Source organism: Chelonia mydas, chromosome 6, assembly GCF_015237465.2.
Source record: "Chelonia mydas isolate rCheMyd1 chromosome 6, rCheMyd1.pri.v2, whole genome shotgun sequence".
Lineage (NCBI taxonomy): Eukaryota > Metazoa > Chordata > Testudines > Cheloniidae > Chelonia > Chelonia mydas.
The window spans coordinates 111,129,447-111,152,609 of record NC_051246.2 but is presented as its reverse complement, the minus strand read 5'-3'; the positions used below and the strand labels follow the sequence as shown (position 1 = coordinate 111,152,609).

The following is a 23,163-nucleotide window of genomic DNA, read 5'->3' as shown; positions in this document are numbered from 1 at the left end:
TCCAGAGAAACAGAAACATTATTGAAAACAATACTGATATAATATTTAGCTGACAAGGTCTAATGTTTATTTAACTGAAATCTAGCATACAAACGGTTCATTATAATGGACTCAATTTTTAGTAGTATTTTTTAGGTTACTCCTCAACCATTCCCTTAAACTTGTGAATTTATAAACATTATTGATTTATCTAAAGTCAAGATAGGAAGGAAACTATTACTATTATTATTTCTTGCAAGAGCAAATACACTTTCAGCAACAGTACCATTGTGGTGCTTTGACACCGATTATCCGGACTACCCCTAATTGGACATCTTTTGCTTATGCAACCTCAAACTGTACTTGCTTCCCTCAGAAATGGAACTTGCCCTTTGAAGTGAGTTCCTGCACATGTATTTTCTTCACTTGTGTTGCCATATCTGTCCCCAGGATATATATGTATTATGAAAAACTGAAACAAATGTATCTCTGTTCTATGATATTACAAACAACAAACGATGATGATGATAATAATAATAATAATAATTAATAATATGCACTGCACTCAGTAACATGGCGCTATCATTCAAGCAACTCATCCCTGATAAAGCACTATATAAAAAATCAAGTTGACACAAAACTGATCTAAATGTAGAATCTCAAATGTACCCAAACTGCAGCTGTAAAATTTATCACATGCTATACTTCCCCTGATTTGGATCTCACTGAGAATTGCTTAATTAAACAGATGCCAATATTATTAGACACAAACATGTTTACACGGAATAAAATAACGAAGATTTTGCTAATAAGGGATCAAAAAGTCTAAATTACTATATCTAATCATATATACCAAAATACAGAGCTGTGACATACCTATAAAATATATTATTAATTTGTTTCCTGATGTAAGCTCTTAGGCCTAAGAATTTCCCATATATTCTGTGAAGAGTAGTTTTAAGAAAATCTCTTTCCCGAGGATCTTCACTGTCAAAGAGTTCTAAAAGCTGTGGAAAAAGAAAGATACATTTTACTCAAATCTAATGCATTTTAAATCAATTTGGATTTAAAGCTTGAAGATATATTCATTTTTACCTCACCTGCAATACAAACTTCTGATCAATATATTTCTTAGCTACATTAGGTTGGAAATCTGGAGATTCTAAAAATCTTAAGAAAAATTCATAAACAAGCTGAAAAAAATCCACAAAGAAATAACATTAGTTTTTTTGATACATTATTATATTTTTGTAAGCAGTACAATTACAACTCAATTCTGACACTGTTCAAAAAGAAACTTCCTACTTCAAGATCGTGTTATACATTATTTTTATATCACTTTACAGCGAGAGTAATACTGCAATTTGGTGCAGGGAATGTATGTCATCAGGCGCTGTATTTTCTTACAGTGCTACATTCTTTAAACTGCAAAGAATTCCCAAATACTACATTCCTGAATTAATTTTACTTCATACCAATAGATACTAACATTCATGGTGTTCAGTAATACATATTTTGAAAGATCTTTTACTTTGCGCTCACATTTTTCAAACATCTAAAGCTAGAACCTTGCCATAGATAAATAATAAAAATAAAGCTTGAATAGTAACAATAATCAACTAAGGCTCCCTTTAATCTTTATTATTTAATTTAAAATCATATGTTTGTACTAAAACAAGCAACACACTTTTGACCTCTAAAACCACAAAGATTGATTTTCAATGTAATTTTCTTTTCAGTTTACGTATTAACATTTTTTGAAAGATTAAAACTAATAACTTCAAATTACACAATGTAATTTCAAAGACTGTCCAGCTCTTAAAATTAACTAAATGTATTTTTGACTGCAAAAGAGAATTTACACTAGTGCGTTTAACACACAGTAGGAAGACACATTGTGTAATACTATTTTGCAATAATTTAGTTACTATTTAGTCAAATAAAATGAGGAGATTGCTAATTACCTGTAGGTGAGGCCAGGCAGCTTCTAGAGTTGGTTCATCTTCCTCTGGATCAAATTCTGCCCCCGTTGGATTAGAAGATGGTGGTAATGTTCGAAACATGTTAACTGCAAACTAAAATCACATGTATCTTTAAGAACTCTGAAACAATGGAATTATTTAAAGATGCTTACTGAGATGAGGATTCTTTATAAAACAGGTATTTTAACTAATACCACAAACATTTATCATTTAAAAACTGGTATTTAATGCAACAAATGCTTAACAAAAATGATTAGCTATTCAATTAAAACTTCTCTGTAGATTATAGCTCAGAGAACATTTTCAAGTCGTGTTTCAAGTCTAAACATGCAGAGAGAATTCTGTTACCACTGACATATTTGAGAGCTAATGATGTTAGAGAACATTTTACAGAGAAAGCGTTTACAAAGAACTATAAAATTGGAAGCCAGAACAATGAAGACTAAATAAATGTTCACTCATATGTGCCCTGTTCCAAGAAAATGTCCCCACTTGTTATGACAGAAAACTACCATACTATGATTAAAACGTTTACATATCTATAAATTCAAATATCCATTTCTCACAATTAGTTACATTCTGTCACCTTTCTGTTTACTATCAATCACTGGCAAATATTCTAAAAAAATATTCTTGCCCTGAACAATTTTCAAAAGATTAGAAAGACATGAGATTCTGAATTGGTCTTGCATATTCTAGCCTAAAATTTTACCTGCTCCCCCAGCTAGATTAGTAAGAATCTTAACTCAAACTCATTGTACAATTAATGGAATACAAAGTAGCAGCATTTACTTAAGTTTCTGTAGTGAGTAAATGCCAATTTACAATGGAGACATCATATACTCACCAAAAATTAATGCGTTAACTTGTGGAAACTGCACAATCAGTTCATTCCTTCCACATTAAGAAAGAAAAGGAAAAAGGACTCCTCCATCTCAAATGTCATCAGCCCAGGTTTTACTGTGGACCCTACAGTGCCCAACATGTTACATGGCAATCATTTGAAGTTATAATTGTCAAGATACATCCAGTAGTGCCAGAAAGGCTGTGTCCAGACTGATTTAAAGTCTGATTGTGAAGGACACATCAGAAGAGGTCACATGCTGTTTCAGTTTGGCTGACACCACATTCTCAACTGAACTTGCTCAGAAAAAGTTGGAAAAATTAAGGAAATTGGCAAGACTGCTGACATCCAGTCTGTTTCTTCAAAAGTTGTCAAACTAATTTTTCAGGTGGCTCATAGACTGCCTTCTTGATGAAATGAATTATTTCTCTTGTTATGGGGAGCTAGTGGTCTCTGCTAATCTGCGTTAGCCAAGAATGGCATGGGTTTGCTTTACAGATAGTATTCTATACATGTTTCAAAACATCCAAGGTTTTGGTTTGTGACTGGTCCAACCTACTCGAGGCAGATGGGCTGTGTGGTTTTCTTGGCTCTGTTTCTGTTTCCGTTTCCTTGATTTCAGCAAGGCCACATCTGTTTGATTTTATCAAAAAAGACAGTTACCTTTTCGGTAACTGGTGTTGTTCTAGATGTGTTGCTCATGCCCAATCCATATTAGGTGTGTGCTCTCGCCACATGCACCAGTGCTACAAGTTTTTCCCTCAGCAGTATCCGTAGGGCAACAGCTCTGGCGCCCCCTAAGGTGGCTCAGTATAAGGGGCACTGCCGGCTCCCGCCACCCTCAGTTCCTTCTGCCGGAAATGCCAACAGTGGGGAAGGAGGTCAGGTCCTGGAATGGACATAAGCAACACATCTCAAAGAACACCAGTTACGGAAAAGGTAGCTGTCTTTTTTAACTGTCTTTGAGTGCTTGCTCATGTCCTTTCCATATTAGGTGACTCCAAAGCAGCATCCCTGGAGGTGGGAATGAGTTCACGGACGTACAGATTGCTACATAGCTCTGCCGAGTCCAGAGTTGTTCCTGGCCTGCTGTGTGATGGCATAATGAGCCATAAACGTGTGGACAGAGGACCATGTTGTGGCTCTACAGATATCCTGGATAGGGTTGTGTGACAGAAGGCCGCCGAAAACACCTGAGCTCTCATCGAGTGGGTTCTGACAATCGGTGGCAGCGGAACCCCTGCCAGGTCATAACTGGTCATTATGCACGAGGTAATCCAATTGGAAATCCTCTGCGAGGACACTGGATGAAGCTTCATCCTATCTGCTGTAGCGATGAAGAGGTAAGTCAATTTACGGAAAGGCTTGGTATGTTCCAAGTAAAAAGCCAAAGCCCTCCAGACATCCAGGGCATGAAGACATCTCTCTTCACTGGTCTTGTGCAGTTTGGGACAAAACACTGGGAGGAAGATGTCCTGGTTCATATAGAAGGTGGAGACCACCTTTGACAGGAAGACCAGGCGGGGCTGCAACTGAACCTTATCTTTGTAGAAGACCGTGTATGGCGTTTCTGAGGTCAAGGCCTTAATTTCTGAGACCCGTCTTGCCGATGTCACTGCCACCAGGAATACAACCTTCCTTGACAGATGGGAAAGGGAGCAGGACCCCAGCAGTTCAAAGGGTGGAGGACCAAGTTAAGATCCCACTGTGCGACAGGAGCCCGCACCTGCAGGAAGAGTCTCTCCAGCCCTCTCAAGAATCTGACCGTCATGTCATGAGAACACAGTCTGTCCTTGGATCGGTGGGTGAAAAGTGGAGATGGCCGCGAGATGCATTCTAATGGAAGAGTGTGCTAGACTCTGGTTCCTTAAATGGAACAGATAGTCCAGGACAGCCTGTATGGAAGAACGCGATGGAGAGATGCCCCATTCAAACACCCATAAGGAAAACCTTGTCCACTTGGCCAGGGTAAGTCAGTCTAGTTGAGGGCTTCCTACTTTTCAGGAGGACCTGTTGGACTTCTTCGAACAAGTCCACTCCTCTGGGTTCAGCCATGCAGCATCCATACCAAAAGGCAGAGGGACCCGAGGTTGGGGTGTAAGAGCCGACCGTAGTCCAGTGACAGCAGGTCCAGTCGGTTGGGCAGGGGCCAAGGAGGAGCCGTTGACAGGCTCATGAGCGTGCCGAACCAATGCTGGTGAGTCCACAACAGGGCAATCATGAAAACCTATGCCTGGTCTCTCTTGATCTTTTCCAGGGTCCTGCTGATGAGTGGAATCGGAGGGAATGCGTACATCAGGCTCCCTGACCATGACAGGAGGAAAGCATCGGAGAGGGAGTCTTTTTGTTCAGACCCTGTCAAGAACAAAACCGGTGGCATTTCCTGTTCTGTCTGGTAGCGAACAGGTCCACTTGGGGAGTGCCCCACCTTTGGGGGATCATGCAGGCTACCTCTGTATGCAGCGACCACTCGTGGTGAGAGGAGAAGTCTCTGCTGAGCTGGTCTGCCAGCTTATTCCTGATGCCAGGAAGGTGACAAGCTTCCAGATGCATTTTGTGGCTGATGGAGAAGTCTCAGAGTGCCAATGAGAGCGCTCCCCCTTGCCTGTTGATGTAGAACATCGAGGCTGTGTTGTCCGTCAGGACTCGTACCACCTTGCCCGACAGGTGGGCCAAGAAGACTCTGCATGCCAGCTGGACTGCTCGGAGCTCTTTGATGTTTATGTGTAACGCACCTCCTCCAGAGACCACCTCCCCTGTGTCTGGAGGTTGCGAGATGTGCCCCCCCAGCCAAGATCAGAGGCATCCGACACCAACTCAATGGAGTGAGGAGGGTGGTCGAACGGAACCCCTTTCAGGACTGTCCCGCAGTCGGTCCACCATCTCAAAGTAGTAAGTATTGCCTGGGGAATGGTAACGATCTTTTCCAGGGGGTCTCAGGACTGGGAATAGATAGTCACCAGCCATTGTTGCAGGGGCCGCATCTGGAGCCTGGCATAGAGGACCACAGAAGTGCACACTGCCATGTGACCCAGCAAGCACAGACAGACCCTGGCTGTAGTCAAAGGGAATGCGGAGACTTCTGCAATGAGGTTCGTCGATGCATGGAACCCTTCCAGCAGCAGGAACGCTCTGGCGCAGGTAGAGTCAAGGAATGCTCTGATTAACTCTATCCCCTGCACTGGCACTAATGTCGACATTTTGTCATTCACCAGTAGGCCCAGAGAGCGGCACGTGGCTTGAAACACCGCGACATCCCTTCGGACTTGAGGCCTGGAGCAGCCCTTGACGAGCCAGTCGTCGAGGATGGGTAGATCTGGATAAGCCGGCACCTGAGGTAAGCCGCCACCACTGACATGCACTTGGTAAACACCCTCGGTGGTGTCGCCAGGCCGAAAACCGTAAACTGGTAGTGGTGGGGCTCCACCATAAACCGGAGGACGCGTCTGTGTCCCCAAAAGATCACTATATGGAAGTATGCGTCCTTCAAGTCGAGGGCGGCATACCAGTCTCCCGAATCCAGGGAGGGGATAATAGAAGCCAGAGAGGCCATGCGGAACTTTAGCTTCTGTGGGTACTTGTTGAGATCTTGCAGGTCCAGGATGGGTCCTAGAGTGCCTTTGGCCTTTCGGATTAAAAAGTATCAGGAATGGAACCACTTTTTCCTGTACTCAAGAGGAACTTCTTCCACCGCACCCAGCTGTAACAACCCCATTACCTCATGCACGAGGAGACTCTTCTGAGAGGGGTCCCTGAAGAGGGATGGGGAAGGCACGTGGGAAGGGAGGGTAGAAAGGAACTGGAGGGTATAACCCCTTTCCACTGTGCTGAGGACCCAGCGGTCCATGCCGGGAAGAAAGGGGAAAGGCGGTTGAACAACACTGGGAAAGATGGATCCGGTGAATAGTCTGGTAGGTCGCCCTCGGGCGCACCCTCAAAATGACCGTTTGGCCCCCGGCTTATTGTGGGTCGAGCCCAACTGGGCCGAGGGGGTGGCTCGGGCGGCGCTTGTAACCCTTGGCTTGTTTATGGGGCTCGTCATGCCGAGCAGGCTCCCCTGGCCCTGAGACTGCTGTGGTTTGAACTGCTTACGCACCGGGGCTGGGACGTAGACACCCAGGGTTTTCAAGGTGGTGCAGGAGTCCTTGAGGCCATGCAACTTGCTGTCTGTTTGTTCCGCAAATAGGGCCCCGCCGTCGAAGGGCAGGTCCCCCAATGACTGCTGGGCCTCGGTGGACAACCCAGAAAGAAGCAGCCAAGAGACTCACCACATGGAGATAGCGGAAGCCATGCTACAGGAAGCAGCATCAGCAGCATCCAACGCCACCTGGAGGCAAGTAGAATATAGACACTGCATGCCCAGCTAGCTCGGGCATAAACAGCAGTGGGGAGACACAGCTGAGTAGAGCAGAGTGCCCTATCTGCCTGAACTCCCAGAGTATATACCCTACCCAGCTCTCTACATGTCCAAAAAGTGCCTCCCACATCTACTCTGCTATTTTTTAGCAGTGCAGTGTCCCACAGCTTCCTGTACGCTGAAGCCTTTCCCTGCCAGAGGGAAAGACTCTGGCAAGGGGGAGGCAGTGGGGAGAAGCGCTGGCAGTTCTGGCAGGGGGGAGGGAGCAGCATATTGCACTGCTAAAAATAGCAGTGCAGATGCGAGAGCCACTGCTCAGGCACATAAGACAGTCTTGTAGGGTTCAAGCCCTGGGGGTTCAGGCACATAAGGTACTCTACTCGCCTAAGACATAACTCACCGTTTATACACTGCTATTTATATCCATGCTAGCTAGGCATGCAGTGTCTGTAGTCTAGCTGTAAATGTAGACATAGCCCGAGTAGCTTAAACAGAAGATGCGGAAACGCCCACCCACACAGTGGAGGTTCCCCTTCACTCCATATACTGGAGATTAAAGTTAGTCATATGTATCCATGTATATGATGCCAGCAGCAGTTAAACTCTTTTGGCTACTAATAAAGCCATCTAGCTGTAAAGCAACTAATCCAATTTCTATATATTCTATTTAAAAGAGGAGACCACATTTTTAGTGGAAATATCTACATGTTCCTTAACATTAGAATTATTCTTATCTTCTTACATCTCTGCAGAATGAAGGAATTATCTAGGGCTGTCAATTAATCGCAATTAACCTCACGTGATTAAAACAAAAAATTAATCTCTATTAAAAAATTAATCACAATCACAGTTTTAAGTGCACTGTTAATAGATTACCCACTGAAATTTATCTATTTTGGGATGTTTTTCTACATTTTCCAATATATTGATTTCCATTACAACACAATAAAAAGTGTACATTGCTCACTTTATATTATTTTTAATACAAATATTTGCACTGTAAAAATGATAAACAAAAGAAATAGTATTTTTCAATTCACCTCATACAAGTACCATATTACAGTCTCTCTATTGTGATAGCTTTTTTTTTTTGCGTGTTACATAATTGCACTCAAAAACAATGTAAAACTTTAGAGCCTACAAGTCAACTCAGCCCTACTTTTTATTCAGCCAATCGCTAAGACAATCAAATTTCTTTACATTTACAGGCGATAATGCTGCCAGCTTCTTATTTACAATGTCATCTGAAAGCGAGAACAGGAGTTTGCATGGCACTGTTGTAGCCGGCATTTCAAGATATTTACGTGCCAGATATGCTAAACATTCATATGCCCCTTCATGCTTCAGCCACCATCCCAGAGGACATGCTTCCATGCTGATGATGCTAGTTAAAAAAATAATGCGTTATTAAATTTTGACTGAACTTCTTGAGGAAGAATAGTATGTCTCCTGCTCTGTTTTACCCGCATTCTGCCATATATTTCATATTATAGCAGTCTCGGATGATGACCCAGCACATGTTCATTTTAAGAACACTTTCACTGCAGATTTGACAAAAAGCAAGGAAGGTACCAATGTGAGATTTCTAAAGATAGCTATAGCACTTGACCCAAGGATTAAGAATTTGAAGTGCCTTCCAAAATCTGAGAGAGATGAGGTGTGGAGCATGCTTTCTGAAGTTTTAAAAGAGCAACACGCTGATGCGGAGAGAACCCGAATCATCAAAAAAGAAAATTAACCTTCTGTTGGTGGCATCTGACTCAAATGATGTAAGTGAACATGCATCGGTCTGCACTGCTTTGGATCATTATCAAGAAGAACCCGTCATCACCATGGAAGCATGTCCTCTGGAATGGTGGTTAAGATGAAGGGACATATGAATCTTTAGCGCATCTGGCATGTAAATATCTTGCAATACCAGCTAAAACAGTTCCATGTGAACATCTGTTCTCACTTTCAGGTGACATTGTAAACAAGAAGCGGGCAGCATTATCACCTGCAAATGTAAACAAACTTGTTTGTCTGAGTGACTGCCTGAACAAAAAGTAGGACTGACTGGACTCATAGGCGCTAAAGTTTTACATTGTTTTATTTTTGAATGCAGTTATTTTTTATACGTAATTCTGTATTTGTAAGTTCAACTTTCATGATAGAGACTGCATTACAGTACTTGTATGAGGTGAACTGAAAAATACTATTTCTTTTGGTTTTTACAGCACAAATATTTGTAATAAAAATAAATATAAAGTGAGTACTGTACACTTTGTATTCTGTGTTGTAATTGAAATCAATATAGTTGAAAATGTAGAAAACATCCAAAAATATTTAAACAAAATTTATTCTATTGTTTAACAGTGCAATTAGTCATGTGATTAATCACGATTAATTCTTTTAATCGCTTGACAGCTCTAGAATTAACCCTTTGTAACCTTGAAATGTTTCACTTTTTTTTTTTTTTAAAATACTGTGCCTGAATTCTTGAAAAATCAGTATAGGTGCCTTTGATCATGAGCTATAATTTACTTATATTGTGCTATAGGTATGCCTGGTGATTTAGGCATACAAGATAATAGGTTACTGCCTTGAAGCTCTTTCATCTGTCAGTCAAAGAAAGGGGATACATGCAACACAAAGAAATACCAAACTAAAAACCCTCCAAAAAACAAAAAATCAACCCCCACTGCCTCCCCCCGCCCAAAAAAAGAGAGTTACCATTTCCATTCTTCGAGATGTGTTGCTCATGTCTATTCCACAATAGGTGTGTGTGCTCGCCACATGCACTGGTGCAGGAAGTTTTTCCCCTAGCAGTACCCGTAGTGGGGGAGCGCCCCCCGCGACCCCTGGAGTGGCACCTGTCTGGCACAGTATGAGGGGAGCTGCGTGCTCACCCCACACTCAGTTCCTTCTTGCCGGACAACTCCGACAAAGGGGAAGGAGGGCGGGATGTGGAATAGACATGAGCAACACATCTCAAAGAACACCAGTTACGGAAAAGGTAACTGTCTTTTCTTCTCCGAGTGATTGCTCATGTCTATTCCACAATGGGTGATTCCGAGCTATATCTGTTAGAGATAGGTAGGAGTTCACAAGTTCCCAGAATGGAGAACAGCCCTGCTGAACCTGGCGTCATCTCCGGTTTGGGGAATGATCGCATAGTACGAGGTGAATGTGTGAACCGAAGACCACATGGCAGCCCTACAAAATATCCTGGATGGGGACACGGGTCATGAAGGCAGCCGACGAGGCCTGCACCCAAGTCGACTGTGCCCTCACAATGGGTGGTGGGAGGACACCCACCAGCTCATAATAGGAACGGATGCATGAAAAGATCCAACTGGAAAGCCACTGAGTGGAAATTGGCTGGCCCCTCGCGCGCTCAGCAGAGGCGACGAACAGCTGCAAGGACTTTCTGAACGGCTTGGTCCGCTTGAGGTAGAAAGCCAGAGCCTGCCACACATCGGGCGTGTGGAGACAGTACTCCTCACTGGACGCGTGAGTCTTGGGAAAGAGGACCAGTAGAAAAACGTCCTAACCCGTGTAGTAGGCGGAGACCACCTTCGGAAGGAACGTAGGGGGTGGGTGGAGCTGGACCTTGTTCTTATAGAGACCGTGTACGGTGGTTCAGAGATCAGGGCCCTGAGCTCCGAGACTCACCTGGCAGACGTGATTGCAACCACCTTCCATGAGAGCACGTGGCCAGTGGTTCAAATGGGGGCCCTGTGAGACGACACCAGGGTTTAGGTCCCACCGGGACCGGGGGGGGTGGGGGTGGGGGAGGGTCTAGAATATGAAAAAAAGACTGTTCAAACCCTTAAGGAACCGGCCAGTCATAGCATGGGAAAATACCATGTGCCCTTGCACCGGCGGATAAAAGACTGATATGGCTGCCACGTGCACCTTGACTGATGACGGCGCCAGGCCCTGGGCCCTCAGGTGGAGGAGGTAATCAAGGATAAGCTGGATCAGGGTGGCCACTGGGGAGACACCCTGGTCCGCCGCCCACCTGGAACACTGGGACCACTTTGCCAAATAAGCACGGCAAGTGGAGGGCCGTCTACTTTCGAGGACGACGCACTGAACCTGTTCTGAGCACGTCCTTTCCTCTCCACCTAACCACTGAGCAGCCACGCCGTGAGGTGAAGAGCCGCTAGGCTGGGATGGAGGAGGCGGCCCTGCTCCAAAGAGAGCAGATCCGGGCGGAGCGCCAATGGCCATGACAGAGCAACCGCCAGGCCCGTGAGAATCCCGTAACAATGCTGCCTGGGCCATGCCGGGGCAAGCAGCAGGACCCGGGCCTTGTCTGTCTTTATCTTCTCCAGGACCCTGCTGATTAGAGGGAACAGGGGAAAGGCGTAGAGAAGCCAGCCTGACCAGGACAGGAGAAAGGCATCGGAGACAGCGCCCCTCCCCAGGCCCCCCGGGAGCGGAATTGGGGACATTGCCGGTTCTGCCGAGTTGTGAATAGGTCCACCTGGGGCGTTCCCCACCTTCGGAAGAGCCGGTGGGCCACTTCTGGGTGGAGGGACCACTCGTGTTGCGAGGAAAAGTCCCTGCTCAAGAGATCTGCCCTCTCATTCCGGGCGCCCGGTAGGTGGAAGGCCTTCAGGTGGATGTTGTGGGCTATACAGAAGTCCCACAGTCTGAGGGCTTCGTGGCAGAGGGCAGAGGATCAGGGCCCACCTTACCTGCTGATATAGAACATCGAGGCTGTGTTGTCCATGATGACCCTGACTACATTGCCCTCCAGGTGCGAGCGGAAGGCCATACACGCCAGCTGCACTGCCCTGAGCTCCTTGACGTTTATATGTAGGGTCAGGTCTTGGGCCGACCACAGGTCTTGGGTCTGAAAGTTGCCCACATGGGCCCCCCCAACCCAAGTGCAACGCATCGGACACCAGCTCCAACGACAGGGCCCTGTCCCTGAACGGGACCGCTTGGAGCATGTTGTTTGGGGCGGACCACCACCATAGGGAGGTGATCACAGAGTCCGGCACGGTGAGGACCTTGTCCATCCTGTCCGTGGCATTGGAGAACTTTGAGGCCAACCAGAGTTGGAGGGGCTTCATCCTGAATCTGGTGTGACAGACCATGTACGTGCACGCCGACATGTGACCCAAGAGCTGCAAGCAAACCCTGGTTGTTCTCACTGGGAACCTTGTGACCGAGTCGATGAGACCTTTCAGGGTCTCAAATCTGTCTGGCAGGAGAGAGGTGCTGGCCGACGCTGCGTCCAAGAGTGCCCCGATAAACTCTATGCGTTGGACCGGGACTAACATGGACTTGGTGTTGTTTACCAACAGCCCCAAGGCGGTGCACGTGGACAGGAGGAGTGCCACGTGATCCCTCCCCTGCAACCAGGAGGTGCCCTTGACAAGCCAATCGTCCAGATAAGGAAATATCTGGACCCCCCACCGTCTGAGGTAGGCAGCTACCACTGACATGCATTTTTTAAACACCCTGAGGGCAGTGGACAGACCAAACGGGAGGACTGTGAATTGGTAGTGATTCTGTCCCACCAAAAAACGGAGGAAGCACCTGTGCCCCTCGAATATGTGGATGTGGAAGTACGCGCCCTGTAGATCAAGGGCAGCGCACCAGTCCCCAGGATCCAGGGAGGGGATGATGGAAGCCAGGGAAACCATGTGGAACTTGAGTTTCACCACGTACTAGTTCAGACCTCACAGGTCCAAGATGAGCCTGAGCCCCCCTTAGGCCTTTGGGATAAGGAAATAACGGGAGTAATACCCCTTGCCCATGAACTCCTCGGGCACCACCTCTATCGCTCCTAGACCTAGGAGCCACCCCACCTCCTGCTCAAGCAGAGCTTCGTGTGAGGGGTCCCCCAAGAGGGACAGGGGCGGAGGGTGGTTGGGCGGGGAGGAAGTAAACTGGAGGACTTAACCCCGGGAGATTGTGTTGAGGACCCATCGGTCCGAGGTGAGCCGCGACCATTCCAGGAAGAAAGCACACAACTGGTTGGAGAACAGGAGCTTTACTGGAGGTGGATCCCTAATGAGGACTGGCAGAGTGCCCCTGAGCGTCTCGTCAAAAGGGCCTTTTCCCCACCTGCTTGCTCCCAGGCTGGGGGGCAGGGCATCTCTTATAGTCCTGCTGCTTCTTATGGGCGGCCTCCTACTTCAGGAGGGCGGCCTGGGCGGGAGTCTGCTGCGGCTTGAACTTAGGTTTTGCCGGAGCCGGAACATAGAGGCCCAGAGTCTGGAAGGTCGTGTGGGAGTCTTTCATGCCATGCATTCTTGTATCTGATTCCGTGGCAAACAGAGCTTTCCCGTCAAACGGGAGATCCTGCATGGAAGACTGTGCCTTGCTGGACAGCCCAGAGAGCAGGAGCCATGACGTTGTCTCATGGACACTGCGGAGGCCATTGATCGCGCAGCCGTGTCCGCAGCATCCGAGACTACCTGTACGGACGCCCTCGCAGCCGCTGCCCCTTCCTCCACTAGTGCCTTGAACTCCTTATCATTGCACTCTTGGAGGGAGTCCTCAAACTTGGGCAGGGAGCCCCACAGACTGAATTCATACCAGCCCAGGAGAGCCTGGTTAGCCACTCGTAACTGGAAGCTTGAAGACTAATACATTTTCCTTCCGAAAGAGTCCAGTCTCTGAGTGTCTTTGTTTTTTGGGGTCAGGGCTGACTGACCCTGCCGTTCCCTGTGGTTGACTGACTCGACCACCAGGGAGTTGGGCACCGGGTGGGTATACAAGTACTCATGCCCCTTAGTGGGTACAAAGTACTTGCGTTCCACCTTCTTAGAGATGGGGGCCAACGAGGCCGGTGTTTGCCACAGGGCATTTGAAATCTTAGCCACCCCTTCATGGAGAGGCAAGGCCACCCTACTCAGTGCCGACGCGGACAGCACGTTAAACAGGAAGTCTGAGGTCTCCTCCATCTCCTCTGCCTGGAGGTGAAGGTCTGCTGTCACCCTCTTTCAGAGTTCTAGATGGGCCCTGAAGTCCTCCTGCGAGGCAAAGGGGGGCAGGGCCGCAATTGCCACCTCCAGGGGGGCGAGGAGGCCAGTGCGGTGCTCTGAGTATTGGCAGGCACTGGAGGGTCCACCACCTGGTCAGATTCTGGGCACAGTGCCGAGGACATATGTCCCACCGACGCCTTTCTCGGGAGTCTGGAGAGGGAGGCAGATGGTGCTTCCGAAGCTCTGGCCACCGAGCGAGCTCCCACTGGGGGCTGCGCCGGAGGCTATGGTGCCCACTGATACCACTGGGCCGGCCATGACGCTCGGTGCCACTGCACCTGCTGTGGCACCGGTGGGTCCAGCTGTTCGGGTTGGCTAGCCTGGCCCATCGAAGGACGGCTACAAATGGAAGCCAGGCTGGCATAAGATCTCTGCAGTCTCTGGACCAGGAGGAGCAGCGGTGCCAGGATCTACGTCAGTCACAGAACCACAATCTTGACGTGGAGGACTGGTACCGACGGTAACAGCTGCTCCGTGAATGGCCTCGACGGGCGGACCCGCAACGGCGAGACACCGGCGATCAATGCCCGGGACTGCGATGTCTTGGCGGAGACTTGGAGCAGGAGTCCAAGCGGGAACGGTGTCGACGACCATGCCGTGACCGACTGCGATACCCCCCTTCGAAATGAGGACTGTTGGTGACACATGCCGCGGTTCCATCGATATTCACTTCTTGAGGACAAGTGGTGCCGAGAGTCCCGGCCAGACGGAACCCAGCCAGACAGTCTGGTCGGCGTCGAGGGCGATCCACATGGACTCTGCCCCGAACGGTTGCTGGGCAGTGAACGGCATCGGGAATGTTCCCTCGACCAAGACCGGTACCGGGCCGGAGGCGACTGCGAAGATCCCAGCGGTGGCTTGCCTCTGGAGCATGGGGCTGACATCTGCGGCACTCTGGGCACCGGCATGGACATAACATCCCGGGCCGCCTGAAGGGCTTCAGGCATGGACTGCATCCGGACACCCAGAGAGGCCTCTTCCGAAGGGGCCGGGCTACTCCGCGCAACGTGAGTCAGAGGCTTGGGGCCCAGTGGGGATCGAGGACTGTCCGACTTGGGCCTAGCCTCTGTGCCAGACTTCCCTCGATGCCGCTGCAAAGAAGGAGTCTTCCTGACCCTCTTGGCGTGTACCGTGGATGGGGAGCAGTAATAATAATAATAATAGGGCTCAGATTTTCCTAGATGCGATAGCTGATGGATTCCTTCATCAAGTAGTTGCTGAACCGACTAGAGGGGATGCTATTTTAGATTGGTTTTGGTGAGTAATGAGGACCTCATAGAAGAAATGGTTGTAGGGGATAATCTTGGCTCAAGTGATCATGAGCTAATTCAGTTCAAACTGAATGGCAGGATTAACAAAAATAAATCTGCAGCTAGGGTTTTTGATTTCAAAAGGGCTGACTTTCAAAAATTAAGGAAATTAGTTAGGGAAGTGGATCGGACTGAAGAACTTATGGATCTAACGGTAGAGGAGGCCTGGGATTATTTTAAATCAAAGCGGCAGAAACTATCGGAAGCCTGCATCCCAAGAAAGGGGAAAAAATTCATAAGCAGGAGTTGTAGACCAAGCTGGATGAGCAAGCATCTCAGAGAGGTGATTAAGAAAAAGCAGAAAGCATACAGGGAGTGGAAGAAGGGAGTGATCAGCAAGGAAAGCTACCTTATTGAGGTCAGAACACGTAGGGATAAAGAGAGACAGGCTAAAAGTCAAGCAGAGTTGGACCTTGCAAAGGGAATTAAAACCAATAGTAAAAGGTTCTATAGTCATATAAATAAGAAGAAAACAAAGAAAGAAGTGGGACCGCTAAACACTGAGGATGGAGTGGAGGTCAAGGATAATCTAGGCATGGCCCAATATCTAAACAAATACTTTGCCTCAGTCTTTAAGACTAAAGAGGATCTTAGGGATAATGGTAGCATGACAAATGGGAATGAGGATATGGAGGTAGACATTACCATATTTGAGGTAGAAGTGAAACTCAAACAGCTTAATGGGACTAAATCGGGGGGCCCAGATAATCTTCATCCAAGAATATTAAAGGAATTGGCACATGAAATTGCAAGCCCATTAGCAAGAATTTTTAATGAATCTGTAAACTCAGGGGTTGTACCATATGATTGGAGAATTGCTAACATAGTTCCTATTTTTAAGAAAGGGAAAAAACGTGATCCGGGTAATTATAGGCCTGTTAGTTTGACATCTGTAGTATGCAAGGTCTTGGAAAAATTTTCAAAGGAGAAGGTAGTTAAGGACATTGAAGTCAATGGTAAATGGGACAAAATACAACATGGTTTTACAAAAGGTAGATCGTGCCAAACCAACCTGATCTCCTTCTTTGAGAAAGTAACAGATTTTTTAGACAAAGGAAACACAGTGGATCTAATTTACCTAGATTTCAGTAAGGCATTTGATACCGTGCCACATGGGGAATTATTAGCTAAATTGGATAAGATGGGGATTAATAGGAAAATTGAAAGGTGGATAAGGAATTGGTTAAAGGGGAGACAACAACGGGTCCTACTGAAAGGTGAGCTGTCAGGCTGGAGGGAGGTTACCAGTGGAGTTCCTCAAGGATCGGTTTTGGGACCAATCTTATTTAATCTTTTTATTACTGACCTCGGCACAAAATTGGGAGTGTGCTAATAAAGTTTGCGGATGATACAAAGCTGGGAGGTATTGCCAATTTAGAGAAGGACAGGGATATCATACAGGAGGATTTGAAGGACCTTGTAAACTGGAGTAATAGTAATAGGATGAAATTTAATAGTGAGAAGTGTAAGGTCATGCATTTAGGGATTAATAACAAGAATTTTAGTTATAAGCTGGGGACACATCAATTAGAAGTAACGGAGGAGGAAAAGGACCTTGGAGTATTGGTTGATCATAGGATGACTATGAGCCGCCAATGTGATATGGCTGTGAAAAAAAGCTAACGCGGTCTTGGGATGTATCAGGAGACTTATTTCCAGTAGGGATAAGGAGGTTTTAGTACCGTTATACAAGGCACTGGTGAGACCCCACCTGGAATAGTGTGTGCAGTTCTGGTCTCCCATGTTTCAGAAGGATGAATTCAAACTGGAACAGGTACAGAGAAGGGCTACTAGGATGATCCGAGGAATGGAAAACTTGTCTTATGAAAGGAGACTCAAGGAGCTTGGCTTGTTTAGCCTAACTAAAAGAAGGTTGAGGGGAGATATGATTGCTCTCTAAATATATCAGAGGGATAAATACCAGAGACGGAGAGGAATTATTTAAGCTCAGTACCAATGTGGACACAAGAACAAATGGATATAAACTGGCCACCAGGAAGTTTAGTCTTGAAATTAGACGAAGGTTTCTAACCATCAGAGGAGTGAAGTTTTGGAATAGCCTTCCAAGGGAAGCAGTGGGGGCAAAAGATCTATCTGGCTTTAAGATTAAACTCGATAAGTTTATGGAGGAGATGGTATGATGGGATAACATGGTTTTGGTAGTTAAATATTCATGGTAAATAGGCCTAATGGCCTGTGATGGGATGTTAGATGGGGTGGGATCTGAGTTACCCAGGAAAGAATTTTCTGTAGTATCTGGCTGATGAATCTTGCCCATATGCTCAGGGTTTAGCTGATCGCCATATTTGGGGTCAGGAAGGATTTTTCCTCCAAGGCAGATTGGAAGAGGCCCTGGAGGTTTTTCGCCTTCCTCTGTAGCATGGGGCACGGGTCACTTGCAGGAGGATTCTCTGCTCCTTGAAGTCTTTAAACTACGATTTGAGGACTTCAATACCACAGATATAGGTGTGTGGTTTTTTGCAGGAATGGTGGGTGAAATTTTGTGGCCTGCGTTGTGCAGGAGGTCAGACAAGATGATCACAATGGTCCCTTCTGACCTAAATATCTATGAATCTATGACTGGTCGATGGGACCGGAGGGTCGCCGCGTACCAACGCCGCAGTGCCGGGTACCGGTTCGGAGCTGCGTGCCAGATTCGGGGTCAGCACTGACTCCATCAGGATGGCTCGGAGCCTAATGTCCCTTTCTCTTTTGATCTGAGGCTTAAAAGACTTGCAAATCTTGCACCTTTCGCTAATATGGGTTTCTCCCAAACAGCGCAAACAGTCTGCACGCGGGTCACTTCTTGGCACAGAACGCCTACCAGAGCTCCATTACTTAAACCCCGGGCTCACTGACTAACTAAACAGCTAACTAACTACAGGTACTAACACTGAATGAACAAACAGTTCTGGGGACGAGCTACAGCAAAGTTGGAGCAGAGCAGTTCCGACGCACCTTCACTGTCGGCAAGAAGGAACTGAGGGTAGGGGGGAGAGCGGAGCTCCCTTTATACCGCGCCAGGCAGGCGCCACTCCCCCCCTACGGGTACTGTTAGGGGAAAAACTTCTGGCACCAGTGCACGTGGCAATCATGCACACCTATTGTGGAATACACATGAGCAATCACTCGAACAACTGTTCCCTCTTTCCATCCTCATTTGCATATTTGCCTGGAGGAAAGTAAAGACAATATGAAGCATCTGTGAACTGGTTCCTGCACATCCTAAGAACATAAGAACGGCCATACTGGGTCAGACCAAAGGTCCATCTAGCCCAGTATCCTGTCTTCTGACAGTGGCGAATGCCAGGTGCCCCAGAGGGAATGAACAGAACAGGTAATCATCAGGTGATCCATTCCCTGTCACCCATTCCCAGCCTCTGGTGAACAGAGGCTAGTGACACCATCCTGTCCATCCACCCACCATCCCTGGGTAATAGCCATTGATGGACCTATGCTCCATGAACTTGTCTAGTTCTCTTTTGAACTGTTCCTCTAACAGTAGGTGCAAAATAGGTTAATATTCAAATCCATTTAAAAAAATTACTTCTTCCATATCATCTATGAAAAGGGAGCTCATCTTTCATATAAAAATATATAATTTAATTGAACCACCAAAATGTTTACATGCCTTACTGAGTAGTCAAGTGATCCTACTGTAAGCCAGAAGCTGAGGAAAATTATTAGAAGCAGAAAAGACTTCTGTAAGTGGATAAATGTAAGGAGAAGGTAAATTGGGTGCTTCTATCTTCCAGAAAAAGGGGATATATAAAGAATACTGAAAAGGAAAAATGTAAAACTGATCCAAGGGAATTAAGTGCATAAGCCAACCACCAACTGACAGATCAACACCAAACTCTAAGTGTGTTACTTCATAATTTTCTGTTCTGATTCTTCCTCTGAAGCATGTGGCTACTGGCCACTGACAGGAACAGGATACTGTCCAGACAGACCACTATTCTAATCTTCGTATGGTAATTCCTAGTACCCATCCCACCCACCCACCCACTCTGTTTATGCCTGTCCCTCATTGTGTCAAGCCTACATTTAGATTGTAAACTTTTTGGGTCAGCAAATGCGTGTCTATATCTCAGAAGACCCTAGTGAACTCTTGGGTCAAAAATGAACAGTCAGCATTGTTTCCACTGCGTAACAGTTTTTGAAAATTGTTCCCTCTAAATATAGGCTTGACACAATGAGGAACAGGCATAAACAGAGTGGGTGGGTGGGATGTATTGAAGATGTCAAATGCAGTGTCTTGATTAAGGTATTTAATTCCTAAAATGCTACATATAAATATATAGACATGACTGACCATCCATAAGTGATGCATCTTTCAAATAAGCATGACTCAGTATCCTGTACTGAATAGCACAAACAGGTGAATTATTTTAGGCACATTTTAGAGATGCTAACATGAGAACAGGGTAAATTACTTATCTGTCACAACAGTCTTATGGGCAAGTCACCACCCTTGGGTATTGTGAGCTGTAGCATATGGATTTTGCAAGTCATTTAAAAAATAAAAATAAATAAAAATCTTCTTCCATCCAAATGATAGCAACAACAAACCATATGGGGAAATCAACAATGCTATCACTTGGAAAGCATGTAGCAGACTGACAGCGCCTGTGGCACCCTGTAAAACCATGACATTTATGACAGAAAATATAATGCCAATATATAAATCCAGGGTATGCTTGCACTTTGGATATTGCATGCAGTTTTGCTAATCCCCATTTCAAAAAAGACATATTAATATTGGAAAAGGTACAGAGAAGGGCAATAAATGTGATTAAGGGTATGGAACAGCTTTCATATGAGGAAAGATTAAAAAGACTGGGACTGTTCATCTTAGAAAAGAGACGACTAGACGGGGATATGATAGAGGTCTATAAATCATTAATGGAGTGGAGAAACTGAACAGGGAAGTGTTATTTACCCCTTCACATAACACAAGAACTAGGGTTTACCCAATGAAATTAACAGGCAGCAGGTTTAAAACAAACATAAGGAAGTACTTCACACAACGCACAGTCAACCTGTGGAACTCATTGCTAGGGTAAGTTGCGAAGGCCAAAAGTATAACTGGGTTCAAAAAGAATTAGATAAGTTCATGGAGGATAGGTCCATCAATGACTATTAGCCAAGATGATCAGGAATGGACCCCATGTTCTGGGTGTCCCCAAACCTCTGGCTCCTAGGACCTGGGACCAGATGACAGGGGATGGATCACTCAATAAATTTCCCTCTGAAGTGTCGGGTACCATCCACTGTTGGAAGATAGGATAAATTTTAAAAGTAAAAGTAATCCATTACAGCTGCCATTGTGATTCTCCTGAAAATAAGTCCCTCTGGGTGCTCTTTAAAAAAGATTAACTGATTTAAAGGCATAAAAGACAGCAATCCAAAAATTCTAGATGCTCTACCATTACTTAAAGCACATATAGACCTTATTTTAATTCCTTAAGAAAACGCTGCCATGATCAAATCATAAATAGCAACACAGTATCTCATCCATCTTCACAAAATAAGAGCATACCCCAATGCCAAATGCCTGAAAAAACAGATGGACCTTGTAGCATGACTGGAAAGTTAACATAATTGTGTTATTTCAGACAAGAGGGCCTCAGAATGCCCTGACAGCAACTCCCTCTCTTTTATAGCTAGGGAGCACCAGTTCAAGTGCTCTTGCTGATTGCAGTTGTGGTAGTATTGTATAGGAAGCAAGATGGTGTCTCAAACCAACAGATCCCAGGCTATTTAGGATTTTACAGGTTAAACCCAACATTTTTAATTCACCTGGAAGCTAACCATCAAACAAACCAGATCACAGAGCACAGGTACATTCCCAATAAGACACACTTCATTCTGCATCAGCTTCAGCTCCAAGAGAGACTTAATATGTTGTGCCACGTAGTGTGCGTTATAAAAAAGTCTAATCACAAAATGACAAAAGCATGAATTACAGCAGTAATCTGAAAGAAAAGGTGGTACATACCCCTCTGGTCACATGTAGATGGGGGGGGGGGGGGGGGGAAATCAACCCAGCCAACTGCTACTTGGTCATCTTTATAGAGCTATTGGTCCAATCAGACCTACAAGTTATGAACTCTAGTCACAAATAGCAGCCACATTCCCTCAATCATGGGGGAAGATACAAATCTCCAACATAGATTTGATTGCCTAACCCAGCTCACCATCACTACCTTGGTTTATTCTGATCTGAATCTCAGCCAGTTTGCTCTCATCTATGCCTCAATCTTCACCAGACACTGGGTCAGGTGCTCAATCACTCCTGCCGGGATTAGCGGAGATGGAGATAAAACTGAGTGTTATCAACATACTGAAGCACAGTAGCCTATATGTCTTCACTAAAAAAAACCAACAGCCTATATAGACATGTAATATGCATAGTAATAAGACTGAACTCTGCAGAAGCCCACATGCTTTCGAGCGTGGCCTTGAAATTTAACAGGGTTCAGTCACCTTTTTTCATGGCTATGCCTTTTGCTGTCCCTATGAAAATCCATCAAGATTTAGCCAAGTTAGAAGACTTTGAAAAAACTCTCTGCTCAGCTGCCAACTTCTAACAAGTTTCCCCTAAATTCTTCAAAAATTCCATCCATACTGAGAGTACTTCATGGGTGAGAAACCTTTCCCCGTAATTGCTGCTCTTGGCTACTATGGGCTGAGGTACCAGGTACCAAAACTGAAAGCAGGAAGACTGTCTCTTTTGTGCTCTCAGTGCTGCTTCTCTGCGGGCACCCATAAAGCATGGAAGAAAAAACAACTGGACCGGGGGGAGGAGGGGGAGGGCTTACTGCAACAAGGAGCCTGGGACAGGGAGCCAGGGGGAGTGATACAGGTCTTTAATTACATGATCATTTACAATTTTTACCATAAGATGCTTGCCTTGGTCAGTGCACAGTATGGATGGTGATTACTGAATGAGTACTTGTGTATATTGGATTCAGTACTTGTGTTATTCTCATTGCACCATGCCTCATCCATTTCATGCTATTCAAACACTACTGTGAAGCCTAGAATATCTGTCGAGTCAATGTGAAGCGACAGAAGCAGCTACAAGCATGGTGGAGAGCTTTCTTTGTTCAGAATGTCACCAGGCTCAGTCATCAATGGGATCTGGTGTCTTTTACTGTCCAATGTTTATGTTCTCAGCTATTTTTGGCTTTTTTACATAAGACTATGAATTTCACCTGTACAACAGCATGGGCTTTCTGCTATTAGTACAGAATTAATTTTCTCATAGGCTTAGTATGTGATTAAGTAATTAAAGATTGCTTCATAATGCATACACACCAAGGGACTGAACTGAGGTTGCAAGAAGCCTTAATTCTGGCATTTCTTAATTTCAAATGTTTGATTTCGCAATCTTTATGTTCTTTTAAATAGTTTGTGTGTGTGCAATATGTAGGTTGCGAACACAAGACTGAAGAAATTAAACTGTTCCACAGCAAATTTGTTTTCTGAAATTCCAACATGCTTCTACTTCTGCATGACCATTTCCAAGTTAATGAATAACTAGAGGCAGAGCCAAGTATTTCCAACAACACTGGCAATATGATTTTGAAAGCTGTCAGTTTTAAAAAAAAGACAACTGATTACAGAGATATGTTTTTCATGAAACCTAAAATATTGAAAGCTTCAAAAAAGATCAGGTAAGCTTTGCTAAAAGAAA

General features: G+C 45.6%; 1 protein-coding gene and 1 long non-coding RNA gene across 9 annotated transcripts in view; one reads left to right on the top strand and one right to left on the bottom strand.

The window, feature by feature from the left end:
- The window catches only part of LOC119566466, a 47,764-nt gene extending 40,631 nt beyond the window's left edge, over positions 1 to 7,133 (top strand). For 2 of the 4 annotated variants that reach the window (XR_006291507.1, XR_006291506.1), the window contains 4 exons: positions 3,800 to 5,697; positions 5,781 to 5,946; positions 6,021 to 6,142; positions 6,992 to 7,133. This is a non-coding gene — a long non-coding RNA (uncharacterized LOC119566466). The remainder of the gene's footprint in view (positions 1 to 3,799; positions 5,698 to 5,780; positions 5,947 to 6,020; positions 6,143 to 6,991) is intronic. The other 2 variants (XR_006291508.1, XR_006291509.1) reach the window with 2 other exon arrangements.
- PPP2R5C (protein phosphatase 2 regulatory subunit B'gamma) overlaps positions 1 to 23,163 on the bottom strand; it is a 194,323-nt gene that overhangs the window by 78,838 nt on the left and 92,322 nt on the right. For 3 of the 5 annotated variants that reach the window (XM_037900956.2, XM_043548548.1, XM_043548549.1), the window contains 2 exons: positions 1,944 to 2,054; positions 856 to 986 (listed from right to left, as the gene is read on the bottom strand). In XM_037900956.2, coding sequence (XP_037756884.1) covers positions 856 to 986; positions 1,944 to 2,054 — 242 coding nt within the window. Of the gene's footprint in view, positions 1 to 855; positions 987 to 1,079; positions 1,173 to 1,943; positions 2,055 to 23,163 lie in introns of all 5 variants that reach the window. The other 2 variants (XM_037900954.2, XM_037900957.2) reach the window with 1 other exon arrangement.